We start from the raw sequence: 18,538 nt of genomic DNA, 5'->3' as shown, positions 1-18,538 counted from the left end.
ACATGGTGAGCGCTTAACAAAAACCGTAATAATTATTATTATTATGTGAGAGGTGGGAGACAGTTGGGGGGACAGCCCCTTTCCAGGAGCCTCCCCCGGTGAGCAGTGCCCCACCCCAACCCCCAATGCCACAGGGACGGTAGGAGCATCGGGGAGCCAACCCTATATAATAATAATAATTATGGTGTTTATTGAGCACTTACTATCTGAAAAGCACTGTTCTAAGCACTGGGGAGGTTACAAGGTGATCAGGTTGTCCCACGTGGGGCTCACAGTCTTCATCCCCATTTTACAGATGAGGTAACTGAGGCACAGAGAAGTTAAGTGACTTGCCCAAAGTCACACAGCTGACAATTGGCAGAGTCAGGATTTGAACACATGACCTCTGACTCCAAAGCCCGCGCTGTTTCCACTGAGCCACGCTGCTTCTCTATATCTCCAGGGGGAGAGTCCCTGTATGAAGGTAGTTGGGGAGAGGGCTAAGCGGCCTTCGCGGGGAGGGAGAGACTGGGAGCTTCTGTGAAGATTGATTGATTGATTGATTGAAAAGGGGTCGGGGGAGTCTGGGCACTGGGCGACTCTGCCCCAGACCAGGGAGATCATCATCATCATCATCAATCTTATTTATTGAGCGCTTACTGTGTGCAGAGCACTGTACTTACTAAGCACTTGGGAAGTACAAATTGGCAACACATAGAGACAGTCCCTGCCCAACAGTGGGCTCACAGTCTAAAGATTCACTAGGGGCTCTGGGATGAGGAGCAAGGAGGGGGCGGCAGGGGGGCGGGGGAGACCAGGACTTCCCCCCCCACTTACTAATCATCTGGGACACAGTCCCTGTCCTCCAACAGTCCAAGTTGGAGGGAAGATTTAAACCCTATTTCACCAATGAAAGAATTAAGGCATAAGAAGCGAAGAGATTTGCCCAAGTCACACAGCAGACAAGTGACAGAGCTGGAATTAGAACATAGCTCCTCTGACTCTCAGTCCCATGCTCCTTCCACCAGGCCACGTTACTTCTATGAGACCACTTTGCTCAAATTCATTTTGCTAGTGCGGACAGAAGCCGAAGGATGTTGTCATGCTTGTTTATAAATAAAACAATAAATCCAGTAGGCCCATATGTTCGTTGTGGGCAGGGAACGTCACTGTTTATTGTAGTATTGTAATTCCCCAAGCGCTTAATAAAGTGCTTTGCCCACGATAATAATAAATACGATTAATGATTAATGATAAATACGATTAACGAGTAAGCCCTCAATAAATACGATTGAATGAATGAATGAATGAATGAACTGTGTTAGCCACGAAGCCCGGACAACAGGGGCGGGGCTTAGGGGCGGAGAGGACGAGGCAGAGCAGTGAGAGGTGGAAGGAGCGAGATGGGGGTCGGGGGTGAAGGGGTGGGATGGGGCTGGGCGTGGTGGAATTGGGGAGGCCAGACTTAGGGGACATATCCTTGGCATTGTCCTCAACTCACCATTTTTTTTTTAATGCTATCTGCTAAGTGCTTACTATGTGTTGAACATAGCTCTAAATCCTGGAGTAGGTATAAGTTAATTAGGTCAGACACAGTCCCTGTCCCACATGGGTATCAAAGTCTAAGTAGGAATGAGGACAGATATTCAATCCCCATTTTACAATTGAAGAAACTGAGGCACAGAGAAGCGAAGTGACTTGGCCAAGGTCACACAACAAGCAATTGGAAGAGCGGTATTAGAACCCAGGTCCTCTGACTCTCAGGCCCATTCTCTTTCCAGTAGGCCACACATTCATCTCTCTCATTCAGTCCAAATATTAAGTGTCACCAAATCCTGTCGGTTCAACCTACGCAGCACCGCTAAAATCCGCCCTGTCCTCTCCATCCAAATAGCCACTATGCTGATCTGGGCACTTAGACTATCCTGCCTTGATTCCTAAATCAGCCCTCTTGCTGACCTCCCTGCTTCGTGTCTATCCCTAATCCATTCAATCAATCAATCAATCAATCATATTTATTGAGCGCTTACTGTGTGCAGAGCACTGTACTAAGCGCTTGGGAAATACAAGTTGGCAACATATAGTGACGGTCCCTTCCCTACAGTGGGCTCACAGTCTAGAAGGGGGAGACAGAGAACAAAACCAAACATACTAACAAAATAAAATAAATAGAATAGATATGTACAAGTAAGATAAATGAATAAATGGAGTAATAAATCCGTACAAACATATATACATATATACAGGTGCTGTGAGGAAGGGAAGGAGGTAAGGCGGGGGGGAAGCACTCAATCAATCGTATTTATTGAGCGCTTACTGTGTGCAGAGCACTGTACTAAGCGCTTGGGAAGTACAAGTTGGCAACATATAGAGACAGTCCCTACCCAACAGTGGGCTCACAGTCTAAAAGGGGGAGACAGAGAACAAAACCAAACATATTAACAAAATAAAATAAATAGAATAGATATGTACAAGTAAGATAAATAAATAAATGGGGTAATAAATCCATACAAACACATATGCATATATACAGGTGCTGTGGGGAAGGGAAGGAGGTAAGCCGGTCCATACTTCACTCTGGTGCCTGGATCATTTTTCTACATAAATGTTCGATCCATGTTTCTCCACTCCTCAAGAACCTCCAGTGGTTCTCCATCCACCTCCACATCAAACAGAAACTCCTTACCTTTGGTTTTAAAGCACTCAATCAGCTTTCCCCTTCTTTTATCTCACTGATCTCCTACTGCAGCCCAGCCCACACACTGGGCTCCTTTAGAGCCAGTTTACTGTGCTCTGATCTCATCTGTCATACCACCAACCCCTTTCCCACGTCCTCTCCTAGCCTGGAACTCCCTTTTACTCCATATATTCCAGATCACCACTCTCTCGATCTTCAAAGCCTAATTAAAGTCACATCTCCTTAATTAGGAGAAGCAGTGTGGCTCAGTGGAAAGAGCCCAGGCCCTGGCTCTGCCACTTGTCAGCTGTGTGACTTTGGGCAAGTCACTTAACTTCCCTGTGCTTCAGTTCCCTCATCTGTAAAATGGGGATTAGGACTGTGAGCCCCATGTGGGACAGCCTGATCACCTTGTAACTTCCCCAGCGCTTAGAATAGTGCTTTGCACATAGTAAGCGCTTAATAAATGCCATCATTATTATTATTATCTCCTCCTAGAGGCCTTCCCCTACTAAACCATCTTTTCCCTGGTTCCCACTCCCTTCTGGGTATCATCTATGGACATGGATCTGTATCCTTTAAGCACTTGATAGTCACTCCTCCCTCAGCCCTGGAGCACTTATGTCTATATTCATTCATTCATTAATTCATTCAATCGTATTTATTGAGCGCTTACTGTGTGCAGAACACTGTACTACACGCTTGGGAAGTACAAATCGGCAACATATAGAGACAGCCCCTACCCAACAATGGGCTCACAGTCTATATCTGTAATTTATTTATCTTAAAGTCTGTCTCCCCCTCTAATAGTAATAATAATAATTATTATGGTATTTGTTAAGTGCTTATTATGTGTCAGGCACTGAACTAAGGGCTGGGGTGGATACAAGTAAATCAGGTTGGACACAGTCCCTGTCCCCTCTGAGGCTCACAGTTTCAATCCCCATTTCACAGATGAAGGAACTGAGGCCCACTTCACTGCTGTGAAGTGACTTGTCTAAGGTCACAGAGCAGGCAAGTGGCAGAACCGGGATTAGAACCTCGATCTCCTGGTTCCCAGGCCCATTCTCTTTCCACTATGCCATTTTTTTATTCAGTCGTATTTATTAAGCGCTAACTGTGTGCAGAGCACTGTACTAAGCGCTTGGGAAAGTGCAATGCAACAATAAACAGTGACAATCTCTGCCCACAATGAGCTCATAGTCTGGGGGGCGGTGGGTGGGGTGGAAGAAACAGACATCAATACAAATAAACAGACATCAGTACAAAGCAGCATGGCTCAGTGGAAAGAGCCCGGGCTTTGGAGTCAGAGGTTGTGGGTTCAAATCCCAGCTCCGCCACTTGTCAGCTGGGTGACTTTGGGCAAGTCACTTCACTTCTCTGTGCCCCAGTTCCCTCATCTGTCAAATGGGGATGAAGACTGTGAGCCCCACGTGGGACAACCTGATGACCTTGTATCTACCCCAGCGCTTAGAACAGTGCTTGGTACATAGTAAGCGCTTAACAAATACCAACATTATTATTATTATTATAAAATTACAGATATGAACATCAGTGCTGTGGGGCTGGGAGTGGTGGGAGGGGGAAAAGAGCAAAGGAAGCAAGTCAGGGTGATGCAGAAGGGAGTGGGAAATGAGCAAAAGGGTTTAATCTGCCATTGATTGATTGATTGATTGAGGGGGAGGAGGGGCGGTCCGGGGCCAGGCAGAGCATTGACGGATGAAGTTACTAGCCCTTCCACCCCCACCCCAGCCCTACTCCCTTCTCTCACTCTCCAGGGACGCCATGCAGACTCTGCCCACAGCTGGAGCTGACACTGGGTCACGACCCCTCAAGGAAGGTGAGCCAGGGACAGGAGGGGCAATAATAATAATAATAATAACAATAATAATAATAATGGCATTTATTAAGCACTTACTATGTGCAAAGCACTGTTCTAAGCACTGGGGTACATACTATCAATCAATCAATCAATCATATTTATTGAGTGCTTACTGTGTGCAGAGCACTGTACTAAGCTCTTGGGAAGTACAAGCTGGCAACACATAGAGACAGTACTAGGTAATCAAGTTGTCCCATGTGAGACTCACAGACTTAATCCCCATTTTCCAGATGAGGGAACTGAAGCCCAGAGAAGTTAAGTGACTTGCCCAAAGTCACACAGCTGACAAGTGGCGGAGCCGGAATTGGAACCCATGACCTCTGATTCCAAAGCCCGGGCTCTTTCCACTGAGCCACGCAATAGCCCAGGATACCCCACAGCTGACCCTCACTGCCTCTCTGGCATCAAGCTCCCCCTCCCCCTGGGGTCTAAGCCCCTCAGGTTACTCTCCATGGGTTAATAATAATTATATTTGTGGCATTTGTTAAGTGCTTACTGTGTGCCAGGCACTGAACTAAGCGCTGGGGTGGATTCTAGACTGTGAGCCCGCTGTTGAGTAGGGACCGTCTCTATATGTTGCAAAGTTGTACTTCCCAAGAGCTTAGTACAGTGCTCTGCACACAGTAAGTGCTCAATAAATACGATTGAATGAATGAATGAATGAATACAAGCAAATTGGGTTGGACACAGTTCCTGTCCCACATGGGGCTTACAGTCTCATTCCCACTTTACAGATGAGGTAACTGAGGCACAGAGAAGTGAAGTGACTTTCCCATGGTCACACAGCAGATAAGAGAGCCGGGAATATGATAATAATAAGAAGAAGAAGAAGAAGAAGAAGAAGAAATGTGGTATTTGTTGAGAGTTTATTGCGCTAAACTCTGAGGTATGTGCAAGATAATCAGGGAAAGTCCCTGTATCTACCCTAGCGCTTAGAACAGTGGTTGACACATAGTAAGCGCATGGTTCAGCGGAAAGAGCCCGGGCTTTGGAGTCAGAGGTCAGGGGTTTAAATCCCGGCTCCACCGATTGTCAGCTGTGTGACTTTGGGCAAGTCACTTAACTTCTCTGGGCCTCAGTTACCTCATCTGTAAAATAGGGATTAAGACTGCGAGCCCCCCATGGGACAACTTGATCACCTTGTAACCTCCCCAGTGCTTAGAACAGTGCTTTGCACATAGTAAGCGCTTAATAAATGCCATTATTATTCTAACAAGTACGATTTAAAAAAATCTGTGTCGGGGGGGTGTCTGACCCCTTTTCTACCCCCGCTACCCCACCCCAAGAGAAGGGGAGTCAGGAGGAAGGAGTGAGGAGCGGGCTGAGAGAATGGAAAGAGACAGCAGCAGCAAGTGGACAAGTGGTGGAGCTGGGATTGGAATCCACAATCACCCCAGCCCAGCCGGTTGCCCTCCCCGCTGTGGGGTCTGAGCCCCTCAGGTCGCCTCCTACCATGAGTTCTGATCCCTCCAGCCCACCGCCCCCTCCACTGTAAGGTCAGAGTCCCCCAGGCAGCCCCCCAAGCTCTCTGCCCTCCTAGGGCAGGATGGTTCCCGGTGGAGGGCACTGAGGAGAGACAAAAGAATGGGGAGGAAGAGAGAGGAAGGTTAGAATTAGGAGCAGCCTGGCGTAGTGGATAGAGCACAGGCTGGGAGTCAGAGGGTCATGAGTTCTAATCCCGGCTCTGCCACTTGTCTGCTGTGTGACCTTGGGTAAATCACTTCACTTCTCTGTGCCTCAGTTCCCTCATCTGTAGAATGGGGATTGAGATTGGAAGGCCCATGGGAGACGGAGACTGTGTCCAACCTGATTTGCTTGAATCCACCCCAGCACTTGGTACAGTGCCTGGCACACAGTAAGCGCTTAACAAATACCACAGTTATTATTATTATTATTAGGAAGGGAAGAGGGACGCTGAAAAGAGGAGGGAAGGAGAGAGAGAGAGCGGGGCGGTGGGGAGATGCGACTGCGATGGGCGGGCCTGAGAGTGGAGAGTGGAGAGTGGAGCCTTCAGGTGTTCTTCTCCGCCAGTTGTCAGCTGTGTGACCTTGGGCAAGTCACTTAACTTCTCTGGGCCTCAGTTACCTCATCTGTAAAATGGGGGTTGACTGTGAGCCCCCTGTGGGACAACCTGATCACCTTGTATCCCCCCAGTGCTTAGAACAGTGCTTTGCACATAGTAAGCGCTTAATAAATGCCATTTAGACTGTGAGCCCAATGTTGGGTAGGGACTGTCTCTATATCTTGCCAATTTGTACTTCCCAAGCGCTTAGTACAGTGCTCTTCACATAGTAAGCTCTCAATAAATACGATTGATGATGATGATGATGATACAAGCAAGCCGTCCCAGCCATGGCAAACTGGGGCATTCCAGGTGAAAGAGACTCAGGAACCCACCTAAAACTCGCTCAATCAATCAGTGACATTTATTGAGCGCTTACTGTTTGCAGAGTACTATATTGAACCCTTGGGAGAGTATACTACAACAGAGTTGGTAAATATGTTCCTTGCCCACAGTCTTCTAGACTGTGAGCCCACTGTTGGGTAGGGACCATCTCTATATGTTGCCATCTTGTACTTCCCAAGCGCTTAGTACAGTGCTCTGCACACAGTAAGCACTTAATAAATGCGATTGAATGAATTATTATTATTATTATTCTCCCCGGCAAGGTCTCCTGGAGCTGATGGCTACGCTCAACATGCAGGCGAACCAGGTGTTCACGGCGTGGGCCCTGAGCCCTCCAACCCCCTACCCCTGCCAGGTGGGACCTCCCTGCCCCTCTACCCCGGATCCTTCCATGCCCAGCCCCCACCCCACGGATGTGCATATCCCCTTCACCTCCAGTCCTGAGGGAGAAGCAGCATGGCATGATGGATACAGCCCGGGCCTGAGAGTCAGAAGATCATGGGTTCTAATCCTGGTTCTGCCATTTGTCTGCTGTGTGGCCTTGGGCAAGTGTCACTTCACTTCCCTGTATCTCAATTGCCTCATCTGTAAAATGCGCATTAAGACCGTGAGAAGCAGCGTGGCTCAATGGAAAGAGCACGGGCTTGGGAGTCAGAGGTCATGGGTGCTAATCCTGGCTCCCCTACATGTCTGTTGGGTAACCTTGGGCAAGTCACTTAACTTCTCCGAGCCTCAGTTACCTCATCTGTAAAATGGGGATTAAGACCGTGAGCCCCACGTGGGACAACATGATCACCTTGTATCCCCCCAGCGCTTAGAACAGTGCTTTGCACATACTAAGTGCTTAACAAATGCCATCACTATTATTACTATTATGTGGGACATGGACTTTCTCCAAGCTGAGTTGCTTGTATCCACCCCTGTGCTTAGTAGAGTGCCTGGCACGTAGTAAGTGCTTAACAAATGACATAACGCTAATAATAATAATAATACCTCATCTGTAAAATGAGGATTGAAACTGTGAGCCCCACATGGGACAGGACTGTGTCCAACCTGAGTTGCTTGTAACCACCCCAGCACTTAGTACAGTGCCTGGCACATAGAAAGTGCTTAACAAATACCATCATTATTAGCAAGGACCACCGCCGCCAACCATGGCCTGAAACTCACCTCCCTTCTCCTCACCCCAGGTCAGCTCTCTGGTCCTGCCTGAGAGGACTCCGGAGGAGGAGAAGGAGGATGAGATGGAATGGGAGGAGGAGGAGGAGGAGGAGGAAGAAGAAGAAGAAGAGGATGCAGAAAGGGGGGCTCTGGTATTCCACCACCTGTACCTGGCTTATCCCTGGCTGGTCCCCACCCCCTTGCCCCTCTGGATGGGCCACCTCTGGCCTGGGCCACCGAAGACCCCCGCGATCCGACATCTCCCGCCGGACTCCCCTCTCCCCATCCCCACCAGGAGCCCCAACTCGTGAGTGCGGGATGGCCTAGGGAAGGGGAGGGCCACCCTGTTATGGGAGGGGGCAGAGGTCCAGACCGTCCTGTCTGGGTTGGAGAGGAGGGGGCAGAGGGGAAGGTCAGTTCTGTCTGTCATTCATTCACTCATTCATTCAATCCTATTTATTGAACACTTACTGTGTGCAAAGCACTATACTAAGCGCTTGGGAGAGTACAACAACAAACTAGACACGACCCTTGCCCAAGATGCACTCAGTGTTCTGTTCTGTTCCATACTGAGCCCCTTCCTTCCTCTCCCCCTCGTCCCCCTCTCCATCCCCCCATCTTTCCTCCTTCCCTTCCCCACATCACCTGTATATATGGATATATGTTTGTACATATTTATTACTCTATTTATTTATTTATTTTACTTGTCCATATCTATTCTATTTATTTTATTTTGTTAGTATGTTTGGTTTTGTTCTCTGTCTCCCCCTTTTAGACTGTGAGCCCACTGTTGGGTAGGGACTGTCTCTAGATGTTGCCAACTTGTACTTCCCAAGCGCTTAGTACAGTGCTCTGCACACAGTAAGCGCTCAATAAATACGATTGATGATGATGATGATATGCGGGTGGGCGGCTTTGACCCTATCCTGTGGAATGACTCGGCCCCTCCCCAACTGCATCCCCTCCTCCTCTCCCTGTGCCTCCCCCCGACTCCCAGGAAAGGGGCGGTCCTCCCCTCCCCATGCCCCCCTCCCAGGAAACTGGTGCCCCCGCCACCGCCCCCGAGTGCTACCGGGACCGTGGGAGCAGAGGTGCCGCCGGACCCAGGTAGGTGCCCCACCTTCTGCCCCTTCCCACCCTTCCCCCACCAGCTGCCACCTGGACCCTAGCGGGAATAATAATGATGGTACTTGCTAAGCGCTTACTATGTGCCAAGCACTGTTCTAATCACTGGGGTCGATACAAGGTACTCCGGTTGAACACAGTCCCAGCCCCACATGGGGCTCACAATCTTCATCACCATTTTACAGATGAGGTAACTGAGGCTCAGACAATAATAATGATGGTATTTGTTCATTCATTCATTCAATCGTATTCATTGAGCGCTTACTGTGTGCAGAGCACTGTACTAAGCGCTTGGGAAGTACAACTTGGCAACATATAGAGACAGTCCCTACCCAACTGTGGGCTCACAGTCGAGAAGCTAAATGTTAAACGCTTACTATGTGCCAAGCACTGTTCTAAGCACTGGAGTGAAGTGACTCTCCCAAGGTCACACAGCAGACATGTGGCGGAGTCTGGATTAGAACCCATGACCTTCGAACTTCCAGGGCCATGCTCTATCCACTAAGCCATGCTCCATCTCAGCAGGAAGGCTGGGGTCCTCTGACCACACTGGGGTGGGGGTTGGGGGGGGTGCTGGGGGACCCATGGAGGCGGGCGCTCACCATTACCCCTCTTTAGAGAAGCAGCGTGGCTCAGTGGAAAGAGCACGGGCTTGGGAGTCAGAGATCACGGGTTCTAATCCAGGCTCCGCCACATGTCTGCTGTGTGACCTTGGGCAAGCCGCTTAACTTCTCTAAGCCTCCGTTACCTCATCTGTAAAATGGGAATGAAGACTGTGAGCCCCCCGTGGGACAACCTGATCACCCTGTAACCTCCCCAGCGCTTAGAACAGTGCTTTGCACATAGTAAGCGCTTAACAAATGCCATCATTATTGTTATTATTATCCCAGAGTACTACACCGCAGCTGAGGCGCAACTGTGAGGAACTCCGGAAAGGCGGCAGTGGAACCATGGAGGAGATTCTTTCTGGGGCCTACTGGCCACCCCAAACCTTCACAAAGAATGGGAACGGGGGAAAGAACAGGGCTGGGACAAGAGCCCGTGCAAATACCCCAGGATGAAATAGCTAATACATCATTAGATTCATTCATTCATTCATTCAATCGTATTTATTGAGCGCTTACTGTGTGCAGAGTACTGTACTAAGTGCTTGGGAAGTACAAGTTGGCAACATATAGAGACGGCCCCTACGCAACAGCGGGCTCACAGTCTAGAAGGGGGGAGACAGACAACAAAAGAAAACATATTAACAAAATAAAATAAATAGAATAAATATGTACAAGTAAAATAAATAAATAAATAGAGTAATAAATATGTACAAACATATACACATATATACAGGTGCTGTGGGGAGGGGAAGGAGGTAAGGCGGGGGGATGGGGAGGGGGAGGAGGGGGAGAGAAAGGAGGGGGCTCAGTCTGGGAAGGCCTCCTGGAGGAGGTGAGCTCTCAGTAGGGCTTTGAAGGGATAGAGAAATAGAGAAATAAAAACATACACATATGTTCAACAAGGCCAAGGATGTTGCCAACTTGTACTTCCCAAGTGCTTAGTACAGTGCTCTGCACACAGTAAGCGATCAATAAATACGATTCCTCAAAAATCTCCAGTGGCTACCAATCAATCTGCGCATCAGGCAGAAACTCCTCACCCTGGGCTTCAAGGCTGTCCATCACCTCGCCCCCTCCTACCTCACCTCCCTTCTCTCCTTCTACAGCCCACCCCGCAACCTCCGCTCCTCTGCCCTCCCTCTGCCCATCCGCCAAGCTAGCTCTCTTCCTCCCTTCAAGGCCCTACTGAGAGCTCACCTCCTCCAGGAGGCCTTCCCAGACTGAGCCCTTCCTTCCTCTCCCCCTCGTCCCCCTCTCCATCCCCCCATCTTACCTCCTTCCCTTCCCCACAGCACCTGTATATATGTATATATGTTTGTACATATTTATTACTCTATTTATTTATTTATGCATTTTACTTGTACATATCTATTCTATTTATTTTATTTTGTTAGTATGTTTGGTTTTGTTCTCTGTCTCCCCCTTTTAGACTGTGAGCCCAGTATTGGGTAGGGACTGCCTCTATATGTTGCCAACTTGTACTTCCCAAGCGCTTAGTATAGTGCTCTGCACACAGTAAGCGCTCAATAAATACGATTGATGATGATGATGATTGAATGAATAAAGTATATAAAATAAGTTGGCATTTGTAGGGTGTCAATAATTTCTCTGGAAAGGGTTCCTGTGTGTCTCTCAGCTTGAGGACAGAGAACATGTGTCTTATTACTGCTGATTGCTCCCATATCAATCAGTGGTATTTACTGACTGCTTACTGTGTGCATAGGAATGTACTAACCACTTGGGTGAGCACAATACAACAGAGCTGACAGACATGTTACCTGCCCACGTCGATTGGAAATGCTCTCCTCTCTCCATCAACACCACCAGCAGCAGCAGCAGCAGCACAATTCCACGTCCACGCCCGCCTGGATCTCTGCGGAGCGGAGCTCATCTAGGGAGAGGGTACAGGGAAGGAAAAACAGGGTGGCCTAGTGGATTAAAGCATCAGTTTAGGAGCCAGCGGAGCCGGGTAATAATCCCGGCTCCACCACTCGCCTGCTCTGTGATCTGGGCAAGTCACTTAACTTCTCTGTGCCTGTTTGCTCCTTTGTAAAATCATCACCTCAATCTTGTCTATTTTGCCACCGACCTCTGTCTCACGTCCTGCCTCTGGCCTGGAACACCCTCCCTCTTCATATCCGACAATGAATCTCCCCCACTTCAAAGCCTTATTGAAGGGGCATCTCCTCTACGAAGCCTTCCCTGGCTAGGCCCTCCTTTCCTCTTCTCCCATTCCCTTCTGCGTCGACCTGACTTGCTCCCTGTATTCAACCCTCCTCCAAACCCCACAGCACTTATGTACATATCTGTAATCTATTTATTTATATTAATGTCTGCCTTCCCCTCTAGTCTGTAAGATCACTGTGAACAGGGAATGTCTGTTTATTGTTATATTGTACTCTCCTAAGCGCTTAGTACAGTGTTCTGCACACAGTACGGGCTCAAAAAATACAATTGAATGCCTGATTCATCAATGGCATTTAATAATGATTAAATTAGGGTATTTGTTAAGCACCTACTATGTGCCAAGCACTGCTCTAAGCTCTGGGGTAGATGCAAGATAATTAGGTTGTCCCATGTGGGGCTCACAGTCTTACTCCCCATTTTACAGGTGAGGGAACTGAGGCACAGAGAAGTTAAGTGGCTTGCCCAAGGTCACACAGCAGACAAGGTGGAGCCGGCATTAGAACCCAAATCCTCTCACTCCCAAGCCCATGCTCTTTCCACAAAGTCACCCTGAGCGCTTACTCTGTGCAAAACACTGGACTAAGTGCTTTTTTTGATGGCATTTATTAAGCGCTTACTATGTACAAAGCACTGTTCTAAGCGCTGGGGAGGTTACAGAGTGATAAGGTTGTCCCATGGGGGGGCTTACAGTCTTAATCCCCATTTTACAGATGAGGTAACTGAGGCCCAGAGAAGTGAAGTGACTTGTCCAAAGTCACACAGCTGACAATTGGCGGAGCCGGGATTTGAACCCATGACCTCTGACTTCAAAGCCCGCACTCTTTCCATTGAGCCACGCTGCTTGGGAGAGTATAACAGAGTTGGCAGACGCATTCCCCGCCCAGAATGAGTTTACAGTCTAGAGGGGGAGACCAACATTAATGTAAATAATTTATAACGTATAATTTAAAGATATGTACAACAGGGATTCAGTGCCTGTTCTCCCTCCTACTCAGACTGTGAGCCCCATGTGGAACAAGGACTGTGTCCGACAGGGTTACCTTGTATAATAATAATAATGATCGTATTTAAGCGCTTACTTTGTGCCTGGCACTGTACTAAACGCTGGAATGGATGCAAGCAAATCAAGGTGGACACAGTCCCTGTCCCAAGGGGGACTCACAGTTTCAATCCCCATTTTACAGATGATGTAACTGAGACATGGTCACACAACAGACAAGAGAGCCAGGAATATGATAATAGTAATAATAAGAAGAAAATAATGTGGTATTAGCTAAGCGTTTATGTGCCAAGGATTGCGCTAAACTCTGAAGTAGGTGCAAGATTATCCGGGAGAGTCCCTGTATCGACCCTAGTACTTAGAACAGTGGTTGACACATAGTAAGCAAGCAGCGTGGCTCAATGGAAAGAGTACGGGCTTTGGAGTCAGAGGTCATGGGTTCAAATCCCGGCTCCGCCAATTGTCAGCTGTGTGACTTTGGGCAAGTCCCTTCGCTTCTCTGGGCCTCAGTCACCTCATCTGTAAAATGGGGATTAAGACTGTGAGCCGCCCCATGGGACAACCTTATCACTCTGTAACCTCCCCAGCGCTTAGAACAGTGCTTTGTACATAGTAAGCGCTTAATAAATGCCATAAAAAAAGCACTTAGTCCAGTGTCTTTTAGACTGTGAGTCCACTGTTGGGTAGGGACTGTCTCTATACGTTGCCAACTTGTACTTTCCAAGCGCTTTCCAACCCCTCCCCCTCTCCCCCTCGTCCCCCTCTCCATCCCCCATCTTACCTCCTTCCCTTCCCCACAGCACATGTATATATGTTTATACTTATTTATTACTCTATTTATTTATTTATTTATTTTGCCTGTACATATCTATTCTATTTATTTTATTTTGTTAGTATGTTTGGTTTTGTTCTCTGTCTCCCCCTTTCAGACTGTGAGCCCACTGTTGGGTAGGGACTGTCTATGTTGCCAACTTGTACTTCCCAAGCGCTTAGTACAGTGCTCTGCACGCAGTAAGCGCTCAATAAATACAATTGATTGATTGATTGATTTTCTACCCCCCGCCCCACCCCACCCACGAGGGAAGGGGAGTCAGGAGGAGGGAGGAGGGAGGAAGGAGTGGGCTGAGAGAATGGGAAGAGACGATGCTCAGCAGCAGCAGCAGCAGAGGACTCCGGCCACCAGGAGCCTGGGACATTTGTGATTCAGCTCTGCAGGCCGCAAGTGCTCCATAAGACACCACTGATTGATGCTCCAAGCTGAACCACGGGATATCGGCGCATGCGCGGCTAATTTGCGCTCCCCGGGATGCAGCAACAGCAGCCGCCAGGAGAGGGAGCCCTTGAATGGCCTTTTTGTGTGTGTGTGGTATTTGTTATTATTATTATTACTATTATTATTAATAATGATAATAATGGCATTTGTTAAGCGCTTGCTACGTGCCAAACACTGTTCTAAGCGCTGGTGTAGATACAAGGTAATCTGGTTGTCCCATGTGGGGCTCACAGTCTTAATCCCCATTTTACAGATGAGGTGACTGAGGCGAAGTGAGGTGACTTGCCCAAGGTCACACAGCAGACAAGTGGCGGAGCCTCTGACTCCCAAGCCCGTGATCTTTCCACTAAGCCAAGATGCTTAAGCACATAATAATAATAACAATAATAATAAATAATAATAATAATAAAGATTGTGGTATTTGTTAAGCGCTTATTATGTGCCAGGCACTGTACTACTACTACTAATAATAATGATGGCATTTATTTAGCCCTTACTATGTGCAAAGCACTGTACTAAGCGCTGGGGAGATTACAAGGAGATCAGGTTGTCCCACTGAGGACTCACAGTCTTCATCCCCATTTTACAGATAAGGGAACTGAGGCCCAGAGAAGTTAAGTGACTTGCCCAAAGTCCCACAGCTGACAATTGGCAGAGCCGGGATTCGAACCCATGACCCCTGACTCCAAAGCCCGGGCCCTTTCCACTGAGCCACGCTGCTTCTCTAAGCCCTGGGCTACATACAAGACAATAGGATTGGACACATTCCTTATTCCACATAGGGTGCACAGTTTAATCCCCATTTTGTCGTTGAGGAAACTGAGGCACAAAGGAGTTACATGACTTGTCCAAGGCCAAACAGTGGACAAGTGGAGGAGCTGGGATTAGAACCCAGGTCTTCTGATTCCAAGGTCTAGGTTTCCAGGCTCTTTCCACTAGACCACACTGCTTCTGGGGGCCAGTCTGTGCAGGTGTTGTTGACTGATTCCCAGGTGACCTGCCAAAGTGAAGGTCTGTGGGCAGCGGCAGGCTGGGCAACCAAGACCCTCAATCAATCAATCAATCCATTGATCGTATTGAACACTTTCTGTGTGCAGAGCTCTGTACTAAACACTTGGGAGCATACAATACAACAAAGGTGGTAGACATATTCCCTGCCACAACAAGCTTACAGTCTACAGGGAAGACAGACATTAATATAAATTAATAAATTATGGATAGGTATATAAGTGTTGTGGGGCTGAGGGAAGAGTGAATAAAGGGTGAAAATCCAAGTGCAAGGGTGATGCAGAAGGGAGTGAGAGAAGAGGAAATGAGGGCCTAGTCAGGGAAGGCCTCTTGGAGTAATAATAATAATAACGATGGCATTTATTAAGTGCTTACTATGTGCAAAGCACTGTTCTAAGCGCTGGGGAGGTTACAGGGTGATCAGGTTGTCCCACGCGGGGCTCACAGTCTTAATTCCCATTTTACAGATGAGGGAACTGAGGCCCAGAGAAGTGAAGTGATTTGCCCGAAGTCACCCAGCTGACGGTTGGCGTAGGCCCCCCTGGGGTTGCTCTCGTCTGAGACATTGGCTGGCCATTTTCCCTCCCTATTGGCTCACCCATGTACTTAATCCCACCCCATAAACACTTAGTTCCTCGCCCCACAGCACTTATGTACATATCCTTACACTCAGTTGCTTCTCTTACCTATATTTTATTATCAGTGTCCGCCATTACACTGTAGGTTCCTTGAGGATCATACCTACCAAAGAATAATAATAATAATTGTGGTATTTAATAATGATGGCATCGTTTACTGTGTGCCAAGCACTGTTCCAAGCACTAGCACTTACTATGTACCAAGCACTGCACTGAGCACTGGGATAGATACAAAATCATCATGTCCCACATGGAGCTCACAGACTAAGTAGGAGGGAAGACAGGAATTGAATCCCAGTTTTGCAGATAAGAGAATTGAGACACAGAGAAGTTAAGTGTCTTGCCCAAGGTAGACAAGTGGCGGAGCCAGGATTAGATGTGATTAATTAATCTAATTAATTAATTATGATTAGAACTCAGATTCCTGACTCTCGCCTGGCCATGCCGCTTCAAAACTGTACTCTCCCCAGGGCTTAGTACAGTGTTCTGCACAAAGAAAACACTCAAATAACATTGGTTGATTTTAATGGTATTTTTTAATCCCTTACTATGTGCCAGGCACTGTACTAAGTGCTGGGGTAGATTCAAGTTAAGCAGGTTGGACACAGTTCCTGTCCCACATGGGGCTCACAGTCTTAACCCCCATTTTACAGGTGAGAGGACTGAGGCCCAGAGAATAATAATAATTATTATTATTATTATGGTATTTTTTAAGTACTTACTGTGCAGCAGGCACTGTTCTAAGCGCTGGGCACAGTCCCTGTCCCACATAGGGCTCAGTCTTAATCCTCATTTTACAGATGAGGGAACTGAGACACAAAGAAGTGAAGTGACTTGCCCAAAATCACACAGCAGACAAGTGGCAGAGCTGGGACTAGAGCCCATGACCTTCTGACCCCCAGACTCTAGATCTATCCACTAGGCCACGATACTTCTCCTAGAGAAGCCAAGTAACTTGCCCAAGGTAACACAGCAAAGTGGAAGAGCCAGGATTAGAATCCAGGTCCTTCTGATTCCCCGGCTCAGGCTCTATCCGCTAGGCCATGCTGCTTCTTTTGATGGAGACATGGTTGTCCCCAGGGGTTGCTGGTTCAGGAGATCATGAATGCATTCATTCATTCATTCATTCAATCGTATTTACTGAGCGCCTACTGTGTGCAGAGCACTGTACTAAGCGCTTGGAAAGTGCAGTTCAGCAACATTCTCCCAGACCATCAGATGGTTGGTTCAGGGGCCCAGGAGAGAAGCTGACCTGTTGACCTCAGAAGCTCTGTTCTTCTCACCTCAGAGCCTGTTTACTCCTCAGTAAGTAGAGAACCAAATCAAGCAGGCCAACACATCCTCAGGACCACTGTCAAACAGAGTGCATGTGATATCAGGCTCCAGACAACACTAAAAGTCTCCAGAGTTGGAGTGTTTGATTTGTTTTAAGGGTATTTGTTAAGCACTTACTATGTGCCGGGCACTGGGTGTAGACACAAGCTAATCAGGTTGGTCCCAGTCCCTTTCCCACAAGGGGTTTGCAGTGCCAATCCCCATTTTACAGATGAGATAACTGAGGCCCAGAGAAGTTAAGTAACTTGCCCAAGGTCACACAGCAGACAAGTGTCACAGCCGCATTAGAACTCAGGTTCTTGCGACGCCCAGGCCTGTGCTCTGTTGTCTGCTGAAAGATCTGGACTCCACACAGACACCACATCCGGCACCTCCACCAGTTCAACTGGCGTCAACGAGGGGCCAGACTCAATGTCAAGCGGCGAGATAAGATCATGGACAATGGAGTCCTGGAATGTCATTAGTCTCCTAGCATCAAAGCTATGATCTCCTTAGCCCAGCTCCACTGGGTGGGACGTGGGAGGAGAATGAGCCACAGCAGGAAACCCAAACAACTGCCGTGGGAAGAGCTGAGATTGGGCAAGCTTGGCCTTACCTGTATTCTTCTTCCACCCACGTAGTCAGTCAGTCACCAAATCCTGCCATTTTTACCTTCACAACATTTCTAGATTCTGCTCCCTTCCTCTCCAACCAAACCTCTTCCACGCTGGTCCAAGCACGAGTCATAGCCCACCTCGACTACTGGCATCAGCCTCCTCGCTGACTTCCCTGCCTCCAGCCTCTCCTCTCTCCAATCCATATTTCACTCTGCTGCCAAGATCATTTTTCTACAAAGTCATTCTGTCCATTCCTCAAAAACCTCAAGTGGTTGCCCATCCATTGCCACATCAAGTAAAAACTTCTGATTACTGGCTGCAGTACTTCCAACCAGCTTTCTCCCTGTTATCTATGCTCATTCCTCATACATTCATTCATTCAATCATATTTATTGAGTGCTTACGGTGTGCAGAACACTGTACTAAGCACTCGGAAAGTACAATTCAGCAATAGAGACAATCCCTGCCCACAACGGGCTTACAGTCTAGAAGGGGGGAGACAGACATCAAAACAAGTAAACAGGCATCAATTTAAATAAATAGAATTATAGATATATTATAGATATGTAAATATATACAAAAGTGCTGTGGGGCAGGGAGAGGGGGTAGAGCAAACGGAGCGAGTCGGGGTGATGGGGAGGGGGAGCTGAGGAAAATGGGGG

General features: G+C 47.9%; 1 protein-coding gene across 1 annotated transcript; it reads left to right on the top strand.

Annotated features, from left to right (window-relative positions):
* Positions 1 to 4,441: 4,441 nt before the first annotated feature.
* Positions 4,442 to 17,744, top strand: PRR29 (proline rich 29). The gene is made up of 6 exons (XM_038765416.1): positions 4,442 to 4,496; positions 7,209 to 7,300; positions 8,136 to 8,413; positions 9,143 to 9,213; positions 15,239 to 15,291; positions 17,619 to 17,744. The coding sequence occupies exons 1-6, from the start codon at positions 4,442 to 4,444 to the stop codon at positions 17,742 to 17,744; spliced, it is 675 nt and encodes a 224-aa protein (XP_038621344.1).
* Positions 17,745 to 18,538: the final 794 nt, after the last annotated feature.

Source organism: Tachyglossus aculeatus, chromosome 2 (genome assembly GCF_015852505.1).
Source record: "Tachyglossus aculeatus isolate mTacAcu1 chromosome 2, mTacAcu1.pri, whole genome shotgun sequence".
NCBI lineage: Eukaryota > Metazoa > Chordata > Mammalia > Monotremata > Tachyglossidae > Tachyglossus > Tachyglossus aculeatus.
This window is presented reverse-complemented; position numbering and strand designations above follow the sequence as displayed.